The sequence below is a fragment of the Oxyura jamaicensis genome, chromosome 4 (assembly GCF_011077185.1).
Source record: "Oxyura jamaicensis isolate SHBP4307 breed ruddy duck chromosome 4, BPBGC_Ojam_1.0, whole genome shotgun sequence".
Classification (NCBI taxonomy): domain Eukaryota; kingdom Metazoa; phylum Chordata; class Aves; order Anseriformes; family Anatidae; genus Oxyura; species Oxyura jamaicensis.
Window position 1 is genome coordinate 64,714,950 of NC_048896.1, and position 23,267 is coordinate 64,738,216.

General features: G+C 43.0%; 1 protein-coding gene across 5 annotated transcripts in view; it reads left to right on the forward strand.

Moving 5' to 3' along the window:
• Positions 1–23,267, forward strand: part of ARHGAP24 (Rho GTPase activating protein 24) — a 175,780-nt gene that overhangs the window by 140,866 nt on the left and 11,647 nt on the right. For 4 of the 5 annotated variants that reach the window (XM_035323638.1, XM_035323637.1, XM_035323642.1 and 1 more), the window contains one exon: positions 11,927–12,134. In XM_035323638.1, coding sequence (XP_035179529.1) covers positions 11,927–12,134 — 208 coding nt within the window. Of the gene's footprint in view, positions 1–2,102; positions 3,348–11,926; positions 12,135–23,267 lie in introns of those variants that run through there. The other variant, XM_035323640.1, reaches the window with a different exon arrangement.

A 23,267-nucleotide genomic window follows, 5' to 3' on the forward strand; every position in this document is an offset into this window, starting at 1 on the left:
TTCTGAGCCACCCCCCATCTTCTTCTGTGCTTTGTTCAGGTTGTTCAGTTCTTAGAAGGCTTTGTCCTCACTGGTGGGCTGCCCTGAGGGACTTGGTCAGTTGCGGCTTGCCTGGCACGTCTACAAACATGTCTGTCTTCTCTTGGTTCCTCCTGGGGAAACACGTGCTAGAAAGATCATGCTAAGCAGTCATCCTGCTGAGAAGTGGTCTTATGTGTTCATAAGCTAGTACAGTCCTGGGACTGGGCATATAGGTTTCGCACGACAAGGTTTTTAAAACCCACAAAGTGAGAGGTTTTTGTGGTCTTCTACAGGCTTACTGAGTTGGTGTGGGGAGGTGGGAGGGCCATCGGCTTCTGAAGTCAGGCTAGGGGAGAAATGTGCTTCATATAGCACACGTTCATGTAGCACAAAGATTACTATCCCCAACCTTCTGTTCCTGAAGAAGTCCTCATGTTGAGTTCTTCATCGTTCTCCCACTCAAGTCAAATAGCAGCGTAAGCTACTGCAGTAATGCAGACATTTGGGTGCATAACAGAAGTGTATTTTTCACAGAGAGAAGCTCTCTCTCTGTGTTGTATACCTGTTTTCCACCAGCACAGTGTCCGTCCATGCCAGACAGTGAGCTGCGGCAGCCCTGCAGTACTTGGCAAAGGGAGGGGTGTCACCATTTTACAGGTGAGGAGCTGACATCTGGTGAAGCCGTGTTTCTAGCCTCCATCTGCGCAGAGGCTGTGACAGAGCTACAGATAGAAACCAAATCTCCTGAGCCCTGACCCCATGTTTTCTTCACCAGCCCCTCATTTGCTTTTATAGGGCAAGAGCTATTTCTGTTTTACAGCTGGGAATCCTTCCAGCCACCATGGAAACTCACAGGACACCCTCGTTGTAAGAGTGTTTAATGCCAAATACTGAGAAGCACCTAGCTGAGGAGTTTGCAAGCTGATTTGAAGAAAAAAAAAAAAGAGAGAGAGAGAGAAAGAGAAGGGTGCAATCCTTAAATTACTGTTTAAATAAATTTGTAGTTAACACACTTATAAATGTGTTCTCGTTTCCCTGTCGGATATCTTGAGCATATACACTGACTTCAGGATTACTGTGTTAAGAAACTAACAGTTAAATCCTGAAAAATGTGAGGATAGACAGAATGTGATTTTGGGTTTGGTGTTTATGGAGAACATCTGACTCTCAGTACAAACTAAAAGCAGTATCAAGGGAGGTGTCACCATTAAGAACTGTGCCAATACAATGTTCCCTGGTTGATTAACTATGGGTTATTTAAGTTGACATTCTGAGATATCTGAAGTCTTAACAAGGACTATTAACTGTTCTGTAATCATGTATGGGTGGACACAATTGTATTTTTCTTGCCTGTTCCTACAGGGATGTGTCTACAGCTGCTCTGCAAGTCTGACCCTCCTAAAGAAGGGTTCCTCTGGCTTAAGGCGTTTAAGACCCTGTCTGGATCAGCTGTAGCTGATTTTTTAACTGAAGTTAAAAAATCTATTACATTAGGTATAAACAAGTTATAGAAAAGATGTGGTTGTATAATAACGACTAACCAGTAACTAGTACATTTCTTGCAACACAAAATTATTTCAGACAGCTAATTAATCACAATACCTGTTTTCTGTTTCCTACATTTCAACACTAGGTGGTAAACCACAATAGTCTGGTGTCATAAAAGTCGAGTGCCACTTTCATGAGCAACGTATTTGAATTTTCCGGTTCTTTTAAGCATTGTAAGCAAGTTGTGTGTTTGTGTTGAGTGGATGTCTCTGAGTCTTGGTGAGCCACCTGTATGTGAAGTTTGGCTTGCAGTGGGAAAGGACTCCTGGTACCAGAGCAAGGAGCTCTGTGAATGATTAACCATATCATTAAAATGTTATTTGTTAACCTGTGCTAGAGAGAGAAGAGGAGGGGAGGGAGGCGGGAAGCTGCTCTGGTGATCAGAAACAGCTTGGTTTTTGCACGGAAAGCACAAGGTGACTGTGGAAAAATCTCTGTCGGGGAAGAGAAATGTAAATGAGCCAGGGCATGTAATGCCTGTTTGCACATGAAATTCCTTTCCTGATTAGATTTTAAAAGGCAGTTTTTTACAGGAGGGAAAGGCCTGTCCTCTAACTGCAGAGCCTGCGAGGACGGGGGAGGGAGGAGGCAAGAAGGAGCGCGAGCGTTTAGCAGGGTGGTAGCAGGAGGTCTGGTACCTCCTGCGGGAGCTGGGCACAGCCTGCCTGCTGCTCGAGCTGCTTCACGCGACAGCCGCCTGAAGTCAACTCAAAGTCACCCGGTGGAGCAGAGAAATCCACACTGCAGCAGCAGCAGCAGCAGCAGCAGCAGCAGCAGCAGCAGCAGCTCCCTCCTCTCCGCCTCTTCCCTGCACCTGCTGCACGCGAGGGGCTGGCGCAGCGGCGGTGGCTGCCATTGCCAGGCGTGGGACTGGGAGGGAGCGAGCAGAGCATCCCCGTGTGGAGGCATGTATTCCTCGGCAGCAGCCCGGGATCCTGCTGGCAAGGACGCGTTGCTGCTGCTGCATCTGACGTGTTTCTCCCACGAGAGCTTCTGGTAGTTCGAAGGCAGTCGAAGGAGAAGCCCACACGGACGTCAGGGAGCCAGGTATATAAAAGGCCTTCTGAGAGGAATCCGGCATGGACAGAGAGCCCTTTGGGTGAAGGGGCTGCTTTTTCTGCTTCTCCGTTGCAGATATAAAAGGAGACAGCAAGGAGCATCGTATCCCGGAGGATTCTGTGGTGGCCTTTTCAGTACTGTTCTCCTCTTTCTCCTTGTGCACCGCAGAGCACTGACCTTTTCCCGTGGAATTGGAGTCTCTGCCACTGCTCCCCCTGTTCCAGCTGGGAGGACGAGGTCGTTCTCCGCCTCTGTCTGTGCAGGCACTTCTGTTTGAATGGAAGATACATCTTTCTGCTGAAACTCTTTTGTTGTGACATTGCATAATAGACGGTTGTCTCACCGCAGGAAATAAAAGAACCGAAAGGAAACAGAGAGACGGAGGGAAATTGTTCCCTAAAGCAAAACTGAAGCGGGGAAGAGAACGCCAAAATTACTTCAAGCTTTCTCCAAGAGCTAGAAGACCACTAATCTCCTAGCTCCAGAGGAAAATACACTATTACAGAAACTCCTCAGCAGTCAGTAACGATGAGTAGCCCTGGTGTTTTGTCTGGATGCAGCTGCTAAAGGAAAGCTTTGGAGGGACGTGGGGTCTCTGGCCTGTATGATGCCTGAAGACAGAAATGCTGGAGTCCGCAGCCCAGGTGCCTTAGCAGCACCTCCTTTCATTCCTAAAACTACTTACAGGAGAATTAAGCGGTGTTTTAGTTTCCGTAAAGGTAGGTCTGTTCTCTCACTGTGTTCTGCTTTGCTAGTGAAGCCAGGTTTCTGAGAAGTCATGGGGGCTGCATGTGCAGGCAGATGAGAGCACCGAAAGAAAAGGCATGAAACAATGCAGCTGCTGACATTTCATGAATGATTTATTTACTTCTTTGTTCATTTGTTTGTAGTTGGCCAGCTGATACTGTCTCCTCTACATAATAACCATGAATGATGGGCTGCCTGAGAGGGGTGGCTTGAGACAGGATTATTGCAGAGCTTCAGAGCAAAAATCACTGAGAGGAGCTGGGGAACTGGACCTGGGATGCTAACTGCTGCCTGTTTAGCTGGCAAAATACTGGGGAAGAGTTTGGGTTTTTATCTTGTCTGTGTGGGAGGACTGGCAAGAAAAGAGGGAGTAAAGGAACATGATAAATAGGTAAAAGTGCATGTGTGCAGAAGACCAAGTCCTTGGATTCAGAGGTTTCTGATGGACTGAAGTGGATCCCTACAGTGCACTGTCCTGCTGCAAGTGCTGCATTGCCACTTGGTTCTGCTGTCCTGCAGCCTGCACTTGCCTTTCCACCTGCTGCAGAGAGATTTTTAAGGCCAGTTTTCTTCTGCATTGCATGTACACCTGTAGAAGCAGAGCATGGCAGCACTGAGGGGAGGAAGGCAAAGAGGAGGCTGGCTTTCAAAATATGTCAGCTGGAAGGGAAACACGTCTGAGAGCGATACGGCAAGTGATGTAAGGTACTACAGTGCTGGGGCTGAGGGGGGGAAAAACTGCCTCTAAGGTAAGGATAAAAAATGTGGGTGGGGAAAGAGGAAAATGTTGGTGCTGCCTTAGAAACTATGCTGGAGCAGGAAATCCAAGTGAAAGGGCTAAACCATCATGTTCTTAAGTGTGAGAAATGATCTTACACGGGGCTTATACGAATACAGTCATCATCTGCTCCTCCCTAATGTGTCCCTCCCTGCTGCCATTTGTCCTTTTGCAAGACCAGCAGCTCTCTGCTTGCAGCACTCGGTGGTGATGTAGTGACCTCACTGCTTTTGAGGGTGCTGTGTGCAGACAGGGGCGATGCCCTGAAACGAGGAGTCACAACCAGTGGGGTGCTCCCTGCAAACTAGAGCAGGGATCAGCTATTGCCTGCCGCTGACATGGCACTGAAAGCTGTTTGTCCCCTGTAACCTCCTCCCTGAGGCCGTGTTTTCCGTGCTTGCTGGAGTTTCCATGCCCAGGAGGACGTGGATATGTCTGTATCAAGTGTGCAAGTGCATTTCAAGCTATTGGTGTAAATTAGAGCTGTCTGTGCCCCATTGGTACACCTAACTATTTGAGAAGTGTTTGGAAGTTTAATAAAGGATTAACTGATAATTTTGCAGGCAGCTGCCTTTTTGCCCCAGGGCACAGCCTTAGCCTCTTCAAGAAGAGCTTCAGCACTTGACTCATTCCCCATATGTTTTGACACAGCAATTCTTCGTGTTTAAGACCCCAAATGAAGCTGCAGCACTTTGGGCAGAGGACTGAATGACAAAGGCCATGCTGCTCATTTGCTTTCCTCTAAATATCGTTTGCTTCAGTTCTTTTCCTGTACACATGTTCTGTCAAGAGTGTTGCCGTGAGGCCCCTAGATCAGAGAGCTCAGAATGATGGTGCACATGTTTAACAAGGTCCGTGTCCCACTGGAGTCAACAGAAATATGATCATTAATTGGACTTTCAGTTAAGCCTTTACAGTGACTTAACAGGCACATTAAGCCGACTACGCTCATCTTACTAATTGGCTTCAAGAATTCTTGTAACTTCATTTGCAGATTGTATATCCAAGTGTAAAAATGGGCAAACCCAGCCTTCTGCAAACCCAGCCCATACACTTAAATAAAACAGATCGATAATTTCTAAGCTGTGCAATACAACACAGCAAAGAAAATTAACAGGGAAAGCCATCGGCTGCTCTCTGGAAGAACTACAAGGAAATCACGACATAGTAAATTTAGACAGGGATGTACCATCATGATGATGCAAGTTGTAGAACCCCTTCTGGAAATCCAGATAAAAGCTGCATTGTGTTAGGCCCTGAAAAATGAGATGTCCTTTGGAGGAAGGTCACGTCATAGGAGAAATGGCTGCTCAGAAGGTGGCATCTGGACAGAGACAGAGCCAAAAGTCTTTAAAGCCCAAATCGGAGAAGATGCTTGAGTAGCATCATGGGAACCTCCTGAGGGGGCACACAACATCAGTGCAGAAAGGAATGAATACCCGAGGGTGAGTCATGACTGCATGCAGCGGTGAGAACATCGGGTGGCATGTGAGTGACCAGTTTTGGAGAAGAAAGTGGCATTGGCTATGGCCAGAGAAAGAGTAGCAGCCCTAATCCAGCTGTGTTAAGCTCCTGGTGATGTTTTAAAATTGCCTCCCTTCTTTTCCAGCCAGTAGCTATTTTTGCTCTTCTTTCAGACTTGTTTTTTCTAAGCAGTAACCTCTGTTGTGCAGCTGCGCTCAACTCCAGGGCAGGGACCTTATCTCCTGCTGGCATCACATTGACTGTGGGGTAGGAGAAGGCTTGTAGGTAAGAAAATGAGTCAAACAGAAACAAAATCAGAAACAAAATTCTGCCATTGCTGTTTTTTTGTGTTTTTTTTTTTTTTTTTAATCCTCTACATTAAAAACATCTGGAGAGAAGAAGGAAATACTGCCTGCATTTGATCCACTCAAAATAGCTTGTAGTGCTGGGGAACAGCAAAGCAGAAAGCTGGTAAGAAGTAACAGTTTAAAGCTCCATATGAAGCGTTACGCCGCCATGCCAGGACTTGTTCCCTGTGTTGCTGTTGAAGACCCTTCCCCTGATCTTTTATTTTCAGTGTCAATTACTGATTAGTTTTGAGGGGTGCCTCAAGTACTCTAATTTGAGACCCGTTCCTTAGCCCTTAACTGGCCCTTTCTGATCTAAGAGCATGTTCTGGAAGGAGGAAGATTCTCTCTGCTGCACAGTGAGAACATGCTGTACAGGCATGGGCTCTGTGTCGAAATTATCAGCCCTCTGGGCTTTATGCGTCTGAAAATGTTGCTGCTGTGTGAATTGCTCAGGGGCAGCATGGAAAAGGCAGAACCTTCGGGTTCACCAACCACGTGTGCTGCGGTAGAGCTGGAGAGGCAGGCGGGTTTTTTCCAAGTGATTTGTCAAGGAGCAAGGAGCAAAACTGCCACCTAGATCTTCTCCCTCCTTTCTTCTTACTGGACTTGGAGTCAATAGATTTGAGATGTGACCCTTGACTGTGTGCGGTAGTTAGGGAGATCATTGACTAACAGCATTCTTAAATTTTAAAAACATGCTCTATGAGTATGTACCATTGAAAATACCACAGTGCTTTCACAACTCTTGAGCAGACACACAGAATTCAGACACAGCACTGTAGTGTCTTTCATAAGCTTTATGGATATCCGTTAGCCTTGGAAATCCAGTTTCTCAAAATGTTTACAAAACTTCTGCCACGGGAATGTTCTAGTTAATGAATAACCACTCAGCATGCCCTTTGCTATCATGTGATTTTCCTCTTTGATGTTATGCGTGATCTTGGCTTAATGGGTATAGCTTTAAAGACCTATAAGGGCCTCTCTGAAAAAGCAGTTCTGTTGATTAAATCTAAAGACTGGTCAGAACTGGAAACCTGTACATTTCCCTGCCTTCTTCCAGTTGTGGGGAAGGCAAGCAAGTTGCTGCCGTGTGAATGCCAGATTTGCTTGGTTTTGTTGCTTTCTTCTCTTACACCCTATCCACAGGTCGGCACTCATGCATCTGTGCATTTCTGGATTTTAGAGAGATTGAGATTTAGGAGAACTTGGGTTTGGATTGCAACACAAGGGCTCTTTTATTTCTTTTTCCATGGAGGTTTTCTTGCTTAGTTACAGTATTATAAGTTGACTTCAAAAAACAAAAACAAACAAACAAAAAAACACAGCATGTGAACTGAACTCTGTGGTTTTGGTTATGATGTTGCCTCTGTAATTTGGACCATCATTTCACTGCCTCTGCAGAGGAGATGCTGGTAGTTACCAGCTATAGCTTACAGCGTTCACCTTGGTCTGTCTCTGCTAAGCACTGTGTTAACAGTATGCTTGTAACCACAGCTCATCACAGCATTGCCTTTGCTTCGTGACGGTCAACATCTCAGTCTTCATGAACCATTCATCCACAGTGTCTCTGGAGTAGTCACTTGTGATATAAGAGGAGATAAGGACCTTAGAAAGAGGTAGTGGAAGAAAGGGAACCTTTACCGGGCAACGATCTTGGCTTTTATTCCTTGACAGTGAAAAACCCACCATAAAAAAAGATGACAAACAAGGTAAAAGTTAGGACAAAATCAGGTGGAAGCAGAGTTGTCACATTTCTGCCTCTTCTGCCCTTGGCAACAGAGTACTTTTTCCATGAGGCATCAGCCTGTAACTTCAAGTCAATATTTATGCAGGCTTATCACAACTAATTCCTTTCATGGCTAAGTGTTGCTTGGTGCGGTGTTCTGTATTTTTTGAGTGAAAGAAATAATTCCTTTGGAGAAGTTCAGTCTACACTTCAAAACCACACCAAGTGTGCCTGAGATGAATTCCAAAGCCAAACTGGAAAACAGAGTATAGTAAATGGTGACTTTAGAAGCCCTTAATGCATGACGCATTGATTTCCTATTGATTTCCCATGAGACTGAGGTCTTAAGGTTAGTGTATATTTTTTCAACATCACCACCTCTGAGCTCTGAACTTCTCAAAGCAGAGTGTGGAAATCCTCATGCCTCCAAGGCAGATAAACGATTGTCACCATTCACATAGTTGGAGAGCCAACTCTCTGAGGCTTCATCTGGGATGTGGGCGGTGGTGTGCATAGACCCCTCTGGCTGTGAAGATAAACGTGACCAGACTGGATGCAACTGTGTTCTGAAGGTCGTGTGGGATCTGAATCCAATCCGTCAAATCTAGACAACTGCTGTGGTTATTCTGCCTCTCCCCCAGGCATTCCCAGCTATGTGTATTTTAAGTGTCTCAATAAAAGTCCCTTAATTTGCAAACCACCTTATTGCAGTTAGTAGTGGAAATACTTCAACGTTTACACTTTGGGAACCAAAATCAGGACATTTTCGGCCCTGATTTCAATGACATTGCTTTTGTTCACAGTGGTCATCTCTGCATTATACCAGGTTTTATTTCTCCTCATGTAGAGTTTGTTTTTTAAAGTTTTTTCTTCAGTATCTGTGATTTGCTGCTGTAATAAATTTAGGGACTTCAGGGGACTGGGATGGTTAGTGGATGGAATGGGAGTACAGGTGGTGTTTTCCTCCATCCGTTCAGTGGCAGGGAGGGGTACAGAGAAGACCCAGAAAACCCTCCTGATAAACACATGGCTCAGAGGCTGGTGCCAACACAGAAATGTTGTTTTTTTTTGACCATGGGGTGCTTTACTTGGCACCCGGCCTGATAGCTGCAGATGGGTCCCACCTATCTCTGAGGGGAAAATGGATCCTAGCCCAGGAGCTGGCAGGGCTCATTGAGAGGGCTTTAAACTAGGTAAGAAGGGGGACGGGGCTGAAATAAGGATCATTAGAGATGAGCCTGGGGGAACGATGTCAGGGCTGGGGGAGAGGGCAATGGCGCAACTGAAGTGCATCTACACTAATGCATGCAGCATGGGTAACAAACAGGAGGAGCTGGAAGCCATCATGTGGCAAGCAAGCTATGACTTGGTTGCCATCACGGAAACGTGGTGGGACCACTCCCATGACTGGAGTGCTGCAATGTCTGGCTATAGGCTCTTCAGAAGGGACAGGCAGCACAGAAGGGGTGGTGGAGTGGCTCTCTGTATTAGAGAGTGTTTTGATGTTGTGGAACTTGAGGCTGGGAATGAAAACTTTGAGTCCCTACGGGCTAGGATTAGTGGGAAGGCCAACAAGGCAGGCATCCTGATGGGGGTCTGTTATAGACCCCCAAACTAGGATGAGGAGACAGATGAGGCATTCTACAAGCAGCTGGCAGAAGTCATGCAATCGCCAGAGAGAGCAGTGTGTGTTTAGCCAGGAGAACGGGCGGCTTTGGGGGCAACAAAAAGTGGCTGTCTCAGATAGTAAGAGAAAACTGTCAAGAAGATGGAGCTGGGCTTTTCTACAACAGTGGGTGGAAGGAAGGTAAGAGACCACTGGCATACACTGAACAAGATAGATTCAGACAGGATAAAACAAGGAAAGGTGTTTCACCTCGACAGCCAAGTAGTAGGAACAGGTTGAACAGAGAGGTTGTGAACCTGGCTGTGAAGAGTTTTTGGAACTGTTACATGCCATTTCCTTTATCTGCTTAATGAGCTGTACCACACGGGTTCAAGTGATAAAGAATCGGTGCTTAGTGAAGTTTTTTGTGTCATCCCTCTACAGAAAAAGGTTTGGATTTGTATCAGTGGGTAGAACCAGTGCTTTTGATGGGAAAGGCTTTTTTTTTTTTTTTTTTTTTAAGAGTACCTCAAAGCACCTGGATTTTAAAACCCTAAGAATCATAGAGGGTCTTTCTGAATTGATTTCCCCAATGGAACTGAGTCTTTAGATGAAGGTTTTGGGTGCAATTCCAAAAGCAGAAGGGCCCTTGAAATCCCTGAATTCCTGGAATCAAACTGATTCCTTAACTAGCTTAACCTCAGATCTTCTCCTTAATTCTGTTTCATTTAGAAAGAGTCTAGAAAATGGTGGGGACGGGACCTGAGGATGTCCTCAGTGTTGACCAGCAGCAACCCTTAACTCATGGAAATATGAGACCCCCAAATTCATATAATGCTTCTGCGATGCCCTGGGCGAGTTTGCAGGAGATGAGGAAGCTAAGTAAGAAGTGAGAAAACATAGTTAATGCCCTCTGCCGGCATGACAAAGCTGAACTTCAGGGACACAAATATTTTACATTAGTCAGTATTCTTCTAAGCTTGATTGACTCTGAAATTTCAAAAATTCCTTCTTGAATCAAAAATTTTGGGATTTTGGTTTTTGTACAACTTGAAAAAAAGTTGGCTAATAAAGAGTGACTGTGTAATGTGTAGTCACTTGACCTACTGCTGTTTTTGGCATCCACATGTGTGAGTACCATGGAAATTGCAAAATGTGCTTGCTGCTCTGCATCTCGGTATAATTTCTGGATGTCTTAGCTGGACGTTGTTATTCTCACCAGTCATTTCCTGTGTTAGCATAAAAATAATTGCACTTAAATGCAAGCTCCAAACCTTCAGTGTGGGTGGCTGACAGCTTGCTGCCTACTTGCCGTAACATCCCAGAGCATACACAAGGCAACTTTCACCACAAGGACAGGCAGGAGTTATCGTTCTTTTGTTGCAGGAAGAATGTACACGTCGAAGGGTGCTCTGAAGGACGCTTTGCTATGCATCCTACCTTAGTTTTTGGTTACTTACGTGTTTATGTATCAGTGATTTGTGGGTGAAAGAGGTTCTTGGGGCAAGAGGGAAAACCTGACTGGCTCAACTGTGGGCTTTCTTTAGAAAAAACAAAATAACTCTGTTCTCCTTGTTGTGCATTTTCAAACTGGTAGGAACTGCGAGCTCAGTGAAGGGCAGAATTTGACTTTTTTTTTTTTTTTTTTCACTTTCTGTCATACGTAATTGCAAAAGCCGTCTTTCAAGTATAGGTAGTTACTTGGTATTTAGTTTCTTATCATGGCCGCCTTAGAGCTGTTCATTGTGTTGCTATATATAGAAATTGAATTGCCTTGCTCCAGCCCCAGCTCCAATCAACAAATGGTCTCAAGGGAGAACTTCCATCACAGATGATATACCTGAACATTGCTGTGATAATGCTCGTGATGGCTGGCTCTGCAGTTGGAAAGGGAGAGGCAAAACAGTTACAGCAGAGGAGTTGTATTTCCAGTGTCCACAATGGTATCCTCAGTTTGGGGTTGAAGTTAATTTTGTTGGTAAAATTCCATGTTTTTCCAAGGCTAAAGCCAAATACTATTTTCCTGCAGTTTGTCTGATGTGTTTTTGCCTTTCATTTCATCATCTTTTTTTGTACACACAATTTATTGTTCCTAAAGTGATAATGCAGCTGGTAATAACTTGTAGGTCTTTGCTTATGTTGTGAAATGCAATTAATTGTTGGTTTAATATGAACCAAATCCTGAGTTATATTTATAAGTCTCCTGTGTTTCATGTGTAAAGGTAATGTTTATATGTAATTGAAACTCATACAGAAACTACCTAATTTTATATGCATCATTAGGCACAAACTAAGAAAATGGATTGTACATCACTTTTGAATCAGAAGGTTTGTGACAGAAAATGCTATTTGTAATATTTCTCTGTGTTTTGTGCTTTTGGTCCAAAAAGTCACTTCATTTTTTTTTATTTTTAAAGAACTTTTTAGAGCATTGCTGTACAATATGTCATCATCATATTTATGTGACAGCATCAGATATGAGATGCAGCAATTTATCCTTAAGAACAGGGTGCATTAATTGTCTATTCATTGAAGTGACCTGTAGATTGCATGGGTTGTAGTGAAAGACACAGGCTCCTCACACGTTTTTGTGAATCGCAACCATGTCACCTCTCTCTTTCATGTAGGTATTTTTGGCCAGAAACTAGAAGACACTGTCCGATACGAAAAGCGATATGGGAACCGCCTGGCACCTATGCTGGTGGAGCAGTGTGTGGATTTTATCCGGCAGCGGGGGCTGAAGGAAGAAGGCCTGTTTCGGCTGCCTGGGCAGGCTAATCTTGTCAAGGAGTTGCAGGATGCGTTTGACTGTGGAGAGAAGCCTTCTTTTGACAGGTAAAATCCTCCAGCTGTCCCCCACTCCCTGAAGCCTAGATAGGACACAAAGCGGTCTGCTGTTTTGGCAGACCCAAGGTGCTGTAAGACACGTGGCAGCGGCAGATAGAATGAATGCTTTTGTACTTTTTTCTGCATGTTTCCTATTATCACTGTAACATTTTTTTCTTTTTTTTTTTTCTAACTTTGATGTCTGATTTCAAAGCATTTCTGGAGGAGTTTCATTTATGAAATGCTGGTTAGGAAATGTATCATTAATGGTTTGGCTTAATCAAAAATATCTGGATTTCCTTGATCGTGGTATAACTTGAAATGCAGTGTTGGTGCTGGGATTTAGTCAGTACCACAAAGGAAGAATTTGTCTTATCACCAATTGCAATATGTTGTGTTACCTATAAAACCAATTGGAAGGGAAGTCCGATTTTGTGTGATCTTTTATAATTTTGAGCCTCTGGCTTTAAAAAACAAAGGCTGCTGTGACCGTAATTGTAAACCAAATGATTTTGAGTGCCCAGGTCCAAGCTGCGTTCCCGTATTGATGTAATTTTGCAAAGCTATTAAGAATTTTATGGGCCAAGAACCCAATCCTGTTCACACACCTGTAGATGGCTTCAATCTGTAGGATCAATCTTTTGGGTACGTTCAGCTCTCCTGACACAACCACTGCAATAGTTTGTATATTCAGAAGGTGTACATTCAGAGAAACAGAACCAGTTGATTACAAATGCCCCAAAGCCTGTATTAAACTCCATATTAAGAGTTAGTATGATGTTAATGAAATTCCGGTTTAGGGGATTGTAGTCCTCAATGTGTGCTGTAAGTAACACCCATAAATACACCTCCAAAATGGATTTGGGATCCTTCATTCCCATCAGGGGTTTAATCTGAATTAGGAGGAGGAAGAGGCAGGCTACGTTTATTTTGTGGGACCTTTGATAGCAATGCAAGTAACAGGAAGGAAAGCACAGCTTGATCTTTTAGTGCAGAAATACACCGTGATATGAACCTGATTGCTGGAAAACATTTACCTCCCCTTCTTCCCTACTTCTATGAAGTAGGCAAATTCACTATGTATGAAGGTATGTGTTTCACAGATGCATAGAAGGCAGACATCTGTAGTCTGTTTTATCTTGAACAGTTTCCTAAGTCCTGATGCTTAGTTTAGGAAATGCCAAGAATTTATAATTGTGTGGAAAAGCAAAGTGATTTTCTTCATATGAGTTTTATTATTTCCTCATCAGAAGGTGAGAGTTAGGATGACTGACCAGAGAACAGTTTTATGGAGCTGGAAGACTCTGGGAAGTGATAGTGTTACCTGGTAAACGTTTGAAGCATGCTTACAGACTGTTCAAATATAGCCTAACTTACCTAAAAACGAGTAGAAGATTACAGTAATCGGGAACCCGCTGGGTGTCTTTTCCTTTCTTTGACATTTAGCTAAATATTGCTGGTCATGTTCCTGGCACAATCTCTACCAAAGGTACAAGTGGGCAAATGCTATGGGCAAATGAAACCAAAGGTTATTTTTTCAGTGCCTGTAAGCCAAATGATTGTGGAGGAAATGCCTAAGAAACAGATTGCCCCCAAGCCCCAGGAAGATGATGTACTGAACACCGCACTGAGAGGTACAGCTTGAAAGAGGTGCATAAGGTCTATCTATTCAAAGCAAATGAGACCAGAGATGAGCTGCTTAAATTATTTTTGCAAAGTTATTTAACAGTGTCTGTAGCACACACTAATGAGGCCCAGGAACAGGCACGCTAGTTGAGCCTTAGCTGATGAAATGGAGAAGAGATTTTAAACGCCAGTGCTGTGAAGTAAGCACATGATCTCCACTACAGCAAAAAGAAATGTGAGCAGGAGTTAGCTACCAGTCTTTGGTATTGCAGTTCTGCTTCTGAAGCTGAGAATTTATAGAAAACCAGCTTTGTATCCCTGTGTGTCCTTTTTCAAAGGGTCCTTTTTCTGGTTACTTTTTCACATTTGAATTTGGAGGTAATGTGTGACTTTGCTGCAGCAAATGGACCAGAAGTCAGGCAGATTTAACCTCTGCTCTCACCTGTGCCATTGGGCATCTACTTTTTTCCTACAATCTTTTGTTTCAGTTGTATGCTTTGGAGTTCATTTCACAATGTTGAAAGAACACCTATGTATTACCTTGGTTTGGGGTAGCCTTTCTTTTCGTAGTGTGGAAGACCAGCATGTTCTCTGGGTTTGATGGAAGTGGTATGGCAAGCTGAGCTCCTGGAAAGTGGCCACAGTCTGAAAAGTTGCTGTGGAGAAAAGAATGTATGTTAGGGGAGGGGGCTGTGCTTAGTTTTTGTCATGGAGCTCAAAATCCACTGGGTTTATTCTGTAATTATCTATTTGTAGTCACCAGTCTGGTAGTGCAAAATCTCCTGGTTTTTGTTTATTAATTTACATTCCCTCCTTCTCATACACCAGTGGTAATAATGATTTAGCATTTAGAGCTTAGCCGACAGTTTTGCTGATGGGACAAGAAACACAATGGGATCCAGGTCACGCTTCCATGGCAGTGCCGGGTCACCAGCTCGGACTGGGAGAAAGACTGTTGTCATTGGGGCTGGAAGTAATACAAAGAGCCGATGTTTGAGTAGTTTGCCGTTTTTCATTTTGTGACATTTTTTCTGCATGTAAGTACACGTGAGTGAAACAAAGACTTCAGAATAAATGAAGTCACCGTGAAATGCGTAGGTATGCAGGTGCATGGGTTTGTGTGAGAAATTAGATTATTAAATAACCATTCTTATGCTTTTTTAGCTGATTCTGTACAATTCATAACTTGTAGAAACAACAGGAAAAAGAAAGGTAAGGTTTTAAAGCTGTGATTAGTACTCTTTTAAAATTAAATCTCTATTTTTGGGAGATGGAGTTCAGTTGCACAGATGTCTTTTTTTGCGCAGTGGCCTTGAGCTTAGCTGCTGTCCACGGTTCTGTGGAAACACTGCCCTTATCCCCTCCTGTGTTCCTGTCCGTGCCCGTTTGACAAAGACAAATGAAAGCAAACAGGAAGAGCACGGTGCATTTTAAGGGAGCAAACTCGTCTTGCTCAGAGGATAAGAAAAAAATCCAGCCATGTTTTGTAAACATGAGAAACATTTGACAAATTGTAGCTCCCATGAGTTAGCAGCTGGATGTGCTGTTGCTGAAGTCAGTTACAAAAATGCAGTGAATCCAGGACAATTCAGAAAATAGCAAAAAATCTTCACATATTAATTTGAGCTTGATCTTATTTAATAGGTTGATAAAACATTGCTTAAGAATTGTGAGCTTTCTGTACACAATTCAGTGAGAGTGGAACCAATATTTGAAATTTCTTAAACTTGCAAAATGACAAAACCCGGTATCCGATCTGAAACATGCAACATCCCCCCTGCTGTGAAAACTGGCACATCAGCATTTACATTTCTTGTGGTCTTGCAAAGGGGAGGTAGAGTTGCAAAAACAGAAAAATACTGATGCCTTTTGTATGAAGGAAAAAAAAAAAGAATAATGAAAAGTGTATGACGGTTTAAAAAAAAAAATCAAATATCCCACTCTGTATGTATGTATTATATGCACATCCTGTGATATCTGCTTTGAGGAACTAGCACTGCAATTAGTTAATCATGTGTGCTCACTACTATTTGAACTATCTCTGGCATTTGCCATCTCTGTGTAGAATTGTCCCCTCCAGGGAATCCATTTTGCTTGCCTTTGGGGTAGGTTTCTTTCTGCTTGTGTGGCTTACATTTTAAATTTGAAGTCTCTCAGATGCATTACAAGTCACACGTTTGTAAAGATACAAAATGGATTATGACTATTTGTTCCGTAAAATTAGCACAGGAAATATGGCACTGCATAAGGAAAATAGCAATAAGATTTCATTTTGCAATTTTTGCACATAAAATTTGATTATTATTTTTATATTATCTCTTTCCATCAACTGTGCATCACAGTTATTGCCTGAAGACATGAGAATTATGATTTCTCAGGGAGAAAAAAAATATTTGAAGTGTCACTGAAACAGATATTAATACTTACGTGACTGATCTATGTATGTGGCTTGGAATTTCAAACTGTTATCATTGATACATATAGCCCAGCAGTTTGCTGGGGTTTAGAATTGCATTGTTTACCTGCCTGCGTTTTTGAGTATGCACAGGAGAAAAGGCAAGCACACACTTCCACGTTTAGCAAAACAAAACCCCTTTTACGTTCTCTCATGCGTATTGATTCCTTTAAAAGAGAAGGCAGTAGGTGATAGGACAAAATATTCCTTGTTGCTCTAGTCGCCGTAGCTATCAGCTGAGAAAAGGATATGTAAGTGGCAGGATGTGATGGCTGGCAAACATTAGCCATTAATCACCACAGTCAAACAATCCAGAGCATGGAACTAGGTACGTCCCAGCGCATTTAATCACCGGGATTGTCAAAGAAAAATAGGTGACTGATGAGGATGGTACGAGGTAATATCCTCGGTGTCAGAAGGACCACGTGCCCAAGTCAATACACAGAGAACAGCACCGTGTAACAATCGTTCCTGCATCCTCCTTCAGCAAGGGCATATTCAAGGCATACCATAATTTACTTTCAACTCCAAATTGACCTGAATGATTTTCGGGAGGATTCCCCTCCACTGGCTGTGTCTGCACATATCCTGAAGCCCATGAAAAGCGCATGTATTTGAGAGAAGACAGCGAATACACAGTCTCCCTGAGCGTGCTCAGACAGCAAGACAATCATTTAGGGCTTCTGAGATTTTTAGCTTCTAGGACTAAAGCAGCCCTCCTGTGTAGCAAGGCACAAGCGGTGGGCACAAGAACACCGACCTCATGTACAGCAGGGCATGGGCACCCCCTCGCTGGCTCTGTAGTGTGAGGGGTACTGGGGACACTCAGCCTTCCAGACCTGGTGTAAAATTACAATGCTGATGCAAAAGAGAGGACGCAGGTGTGCCAGTTCTAGATTCAAGACTTCTCTGAACAGTGGACACGGGGACAGCATTTTCCAAATTGCTGAAGGCAAACTTGATAAGGACAGCTGATTGTATTTTAAAACTGTTGAGCAGACAAAACAAGGGAGACTCTGAAGAGTACATATAAAGAAATACGCTGGTCCCTGGTGGAGTAATTATGGTGTGTTATGTATATCTTTTCTGAATCAAGGTACAACAATTGAATGGCAAAACAAATGATTTTGTAGCATGGAAGTTAATTGTGCTTTCCAGAAAACCTTACTTTTTCAGTCCTCAGGCAGTCATCTATTGAGGTCCTCCATGGTTTTAGGGCTTAGCAGTTCCCAGGAAAGCTGTCAGAGTTTTAGAAGGCAAGTGTATAAGACATGTAAAAGCATAATACTGAAACATTTTTATCTTTTTGTTCTTTGTTATGTGTTAATATTATTGTAGTATATGGAAAGATGTTCTGGAAGAGAACAAGACAAACCTTTGTTTGTCGTTCCTTTAATTACCATTAAGGCATTCCTTGCTGCTAGGCAGCATCCCCCCCAGCCCCAGCAGAGGCCTGCGATGCAGAGCAAAGGGCCCCTCTTCTAGGCACCGCACAGGCCTTGGCGCTTAGTAATCTGTCTAGGAGGCCAGCCTAATTCCCTTTACGGTCTCATGCAATGGGAGCTGTCTTTTTGGGGGTGCAGTGTGCACTGGCACTGTGAGGGCTACAGGTAGACATGGACCTGGATATCACTGGTTAAGAATTTTCTTCATTTTCCAAATAAAATCCTTTATGTAAGAAGTTGTTTAGAAACAGTTCCCCACGAGAATGGGGCTTTATTTCTTTCCTAGGGGAAAAGCACAGTAATCCCTACACAAAGCACTTATGTGAAATGAAGTTTTTACTAGAAAGTCAGTTCCTGCCAACACAAATGGCCTTAGGCTTGTGTAAATTCCCATCCGTTTGTGCCTGTGGTGTTCCAGGCTTCCTTCCCTGATCGTCACAAAGGACACCCTGCTCATCACTTGTGCATCTGAAGCCACTTCCAAGTCTGTTCCAACCCCGGCCCTCTTCCTACCCAGCTAGCAGAAATTACCTCTGCATATGGCATGAGTTAAGAGAACTAATCTAGCAATTAAATACACGTTAACAAAGATATTCTAGTGTGATGCAAGGGTCATTAAATCAGTTTAATTGGTGTCCTGCTGTAGGACTGCGTGGTTTTGGTTATTGGCAGTGAACCAGAATTTGTAGTTGCTTTGCATGAATTTCAGTTTCAGAAATGGAGTTGCTCCTTAACCTTTGTGAAGACACCTGCTTTTCACTTATTGCTGTGGGGCTGTAATTTAAGAAGGTAAGAAAAGGCATTTTCTACTACCAATGGCAAGTTTTTAAGAAAGGATGACATTTTGTAAGCAGGTGGAATGTTTTAGAACATCCTTATATAATAAGGCTTGCCAGATTTGTGGCTTTCTCTTGCAATAAACAAGAAGAGGTAGTTTACTTGTGGGGTTTACCCAGTTTTATATATTTGTAGAATGCCTGCAAAATCTCAGCAGAAACGTACCAGCCTTTTTGAACAACCTAGCAATGATTAGATATTTTGGCAGCATGTTGGCTGGAGGCAGCTAATTGTTTCCTGATAGGAACCCATCTGTTTTTTAGGTCTCAGAAAGCACCCACCACCTCTTTTTAATGATCCATATTTTGTGAGTAGTTTTTTATGTCCTTCCACAAAGTCTGTCTCTTTCTGTCCTAGATTGCTGTCTTCATTGCTCTTCTTGAAGCATCAGGCTCTAGAATGAATTGGCTCCTGTTATACCTCCTGAAGTGGATGTCTAACTTGGAAATAGTCTGTCAATCTTTAGTATTCCTTGCAGTGCTTGCTCTTGTGAATGGGTCCTTGGGAGGTAGCATGGATTCTCAAACCAAGCACAAGGACAAAAGAGCAAAATGTGTATGGTTGGTTTTTCTCTGTCTCAACAGAAGATTAAGAACAGAGATCAGTAGACATGATGATTTTTGTAGATCCCTTCCAACTGAACTATTCTAAATAAATCCTACCTGCTAAGCTGAAACGTGAGAAATTCTGATTATATGTCGGGATTCTTTTCTTTTTTTTTTTTTTTTCCATCAAGAGTGTGACCAGATGGCCACACTATTTCGAAGAGGTGCTCAGAGAGTTTTTACAGCCCCCATCCTTGGAGATACTCAGAAGTCAAGTAGATGAGGCACTAAGCAACCTGCCATAACTGGTCTTGTTTTGAGCAGGAGTTGGACTAGATGACCTCTGGATGTCCTTTCCAGCCTAAATAATTTGGGTGATTCTATGAAGTTTACTTAAAGTAGAGCCAGGCTCTTGTGGCAGCAAGGAGAGGAGAACAGAGCTCAGGGCCTAAGATGGTAAAGGCTTTGATGCATGTTTCACAAGTTGTAGGCAAGATTTCAGCTGGCACTTAGATTATGCACTGTACTGCTTGTACTGTATGTACATTATACAGGAAAGTGAAGGTATCTACACAAGGGGACAAAAATTGCCCAGGGTATTCAACCAATTATGTTATGCATTGACCTGACCTTTACATTTCTGGCCCAAAGCCTGACTTCAACATCAGTTGCATTGCTCCTGAGTCACCTTAACATTACTGAACACAGGCTTTCTGGCCATCCTGTGAGCGCTGGTTCCTCAGCAGCAGCAGTGCTCTCATTCTCTCAATAAAGAGTTATTCATGTCTGTAATACTCCTTGATGCTGTTCACTGGCAGTACCTCAGCACTGGTTTATCATGGACTCTAGCATCATGTGCTGCCTGCAGACTGGCAGCCAGATGCAAATTCATCCTCCCGTGTCAGGAAGACACCTACACTGGTCCAGGAGAGCTTCTCTACAAGACCTGAATGCAGCTAAGAGGCGACACAGCCACCAAGTGTTGGGATGAGTTCAGGATATATTGGTGACAGAGTCTCTGTTTGCAGGACTAAGATCTGTGACATATTTTAAAGGCCAGAGATGCAATTCCAGTAATTCAGGGATGTACTGGTACAAAAACTGTTTGTACTGTTCTCCTTCAATTTATTACCAGAACTCCTGAATTTAATTAAAGCCTCACAGCTTGTTGTTTCCTACTGTTTGTTCTTTATGCAAACTGTATATGTGTCATCGTGGTCCAGAGCTATTTTTGGTGTAGCATTTATCTTTTTGTAATGTGACCCTGCCCTATTTCCTCTCTGAAAGTTTATGAGGAGCTTGTTGGCTTTGTGCTCTGAAGCGCTGACTCCAGCTCTCTGAACACGCTGTGCGCTTGTCCGGGGGTGAGGGTTATGCGGGGATTTCTGGTGACCGGCTGGGCTTCAGCAGTTTTTGTTTATGGTGGAGAGGGTGAAAATCCCCAGGCAGTGTAATCCATCTGACAACCACTTCTGTGGTAGCACAAAGGCAAACGCTGTCAAAAGAGCACTGCCATGAGGGATACCAATGACAAAGTCCGGACGAATGGCGCTTCGAAGACGTGTGTTGTGAGGACTGCGGGGAGGCTGTGGTGCGTGTGCCTTTGTAATGCCTTTGCATGGACAGTGCTGGAGGGGGGGATGCTCCTTCGAAAGCATCAACAGTAAAGCAGTGTTAACGTTTTAGTGGGTAAGTAATCTTTCTCAGCCTAGCACAAGATGCTGAAATAGGCTGTTTCTCAGCTTGCTGCTGCTTTTTGTGTTGCATTCCATTTTCAACTTTGTGCTTTGTCATTCCCATTTCAAGGTTGTAATCATTCATTCTGCACTTGGAAAAGTTTGCCTCAGTTAATGAGGATTGTTCCAATTTAGAATAAGGAGGATTTTCTGCTGGAACTGACATTCTGTACTTCAAAACTTGTTAATAAATACTTTTAATCATGTTAATTATAAACGTGTAATCATTAAACATTTCGATATTACGGTGTCACACTGCAGAAGAAGTGTCAAGATAGGTATAATTATTAAGTGTCTGTAGCTCTGATGGTTCTAGGATGTAAGCAAGGCCAAGACTGAAGAGAGCAATGCTGTCTTTTCTTAAACTGATCAGTTGTAGCTGGAAAAAGTCCCTGAGGAAAAGGCCCTGCACAGGCCCTGCAAAGATCCATGGACTACCGATTACACAAATGCCCTCAAGCAGGTGTGTAAATACTGATGATGGCTGACTTAGACTGTGGATACAACATACAGTGCTGCAAACGGGAAATGGAAATAAGTGCTCCCGATCCTCTAGAGAGCTTGGAGTTGAAAACTCCTTTGAAACTCACAGCTGTCCTCTGTGGCTGAAGTTGGCTTGAGGGTATCTGTGGGTTGAAACAGCTAAAAACCGGATGGATTCAAGCTGTAGTCTGATGTTTTTAAGTTTACCTCTGCATTTTAAAACAGTGGGTGAAAAACTAATACTAGATTGCAAGGTCTAAACATACTGAGACTATATGAAATGCTCTTCTAGTTGCATTATTTGACATTTTTATATCAATATGTAACAATGAAAGAAGAAAGTTGCTTGCTTCTAACTACGACTTAAATAGAATTTAAAAAAAAACGAGCTCTTTAAAAAAGATTCACAGGCAGTATGTGTGTGTATATATGTGTTTGTTTATACTGCCAACATATGCATGGTAATTTCTGTATAGACAGATTAAGTCCCAAGCAGTGCTTCAGTACAGTTCAGGGGAAAATCTAACTCAACCATTCAGATCATCTTATTTTGTAATCGCACCATCCTGTGGCAGTCTGCGGCATTGCCTTAGCGTTCTGTCAGTACAAGGCCAGCATTAATTTAAAGATGGCAAATATGTCCCCGTCTGCTAAACTGGGACCTGGGTTTCTTACCCCAGCTCAGAAAGCACCTGGGGAGAGCCCAAGTTTTTAGTGCACAACGAACCCCAGAGCATTACTCTGACAGTACTGAATACTGAAACGTGAAAGTTGATAAACTGCACAGTGTGTCCTGGCAATAGAAAGAAAATGCTGTTGCTTCTTCTGGGAGACCTATGGATCAGTTTTTGATAGTCCTTTGGTATTTTTTCTCACTCTATCTGTTTGAATTTTGTATTTTCAAAGGGCCTCTGTAGTTTAATGCAAATAATCCCTGGAAATATATGATTCAGCTCTTCTTCAAGGCCTGGGAAGTTACCCTGTTTGCTAAAGATAAATAATTAGAAAAATCTTGAGAAAGACCAAAAATGCAGAGCAATTGGGGTTCAGTTCTTCGCAGATTCACAGCCTGTGTTCCCTTCCCTTTCATGCTGCTGTGTAGGGCACTGTATTAAAGCTGCCAGTTCTCATCTGTTCTCTGTGACTGCCGCTCTCCTTCACAGTCAGAATAGCAAATGTATTTCCCTCTGTATTTGCTTTTTGCTTTCCTGACACATCAACAAATTTAGGAAACTCAAGAGCTCTACAGATGATCTGTGTCTTGGGCAAGGATGAATAGTGACAACTGCTGGGACATGCATGCCATGTGTGTGCTCCGAACACCAGGACTAATAGCAACAAAAAGACATGTAAGCAAGTACCTGAGAGGAGAAAAGGATCTGTGTTTTAAGACTCCGGGCTGTGTGGTTGGTAATGAGTTTTACTTGTCAAGATGTCAGGAAGAGGTTTTTAGTTTGCATCTGGACTGGGGAAAGGTACAAGGCAAAGGATAAATGCCAAATCTGAGCTAGCATTTGAAATCTCATAAAATAGTTCAGCTATATCTAGTTACATTTATAATACTGTTTCTTACACGTTTGATATGCATCCAAGGAGGGCGAATAACACAAGATTCTCAGTTTAGATCCATGCTTGGCTAGGCCTGCAGTCCAGGGTTGCAACCCAAGGATTAGAATTTGCACCTTCTTTAAAAAATGCAGATTTGAGTGAATGCTTTGTTTATAATTTTTCTCTAGAAAGCACTTTGATACATGCTTTGGAATTTTGGCTGGCAATTTTTCATGATTGAAATAGCATTGTTTTCTGGGAATTGATTTCTTGCGGGTGGTGGTGGTAGTTAACATTTACATGTATACAGTGCTTATCACTGCTCTTCTTCTCTTTTGACTTAGATTGCGCATACCACAGCATGTTAACCTAAGGTTGTTCCCATCATTGTTGTTAAGATTTAACTTAGTAAAAGCCATTCTAGTTTTAATAGAGATCATTCCCAAATAAGCTTTGCTAGAGGTATG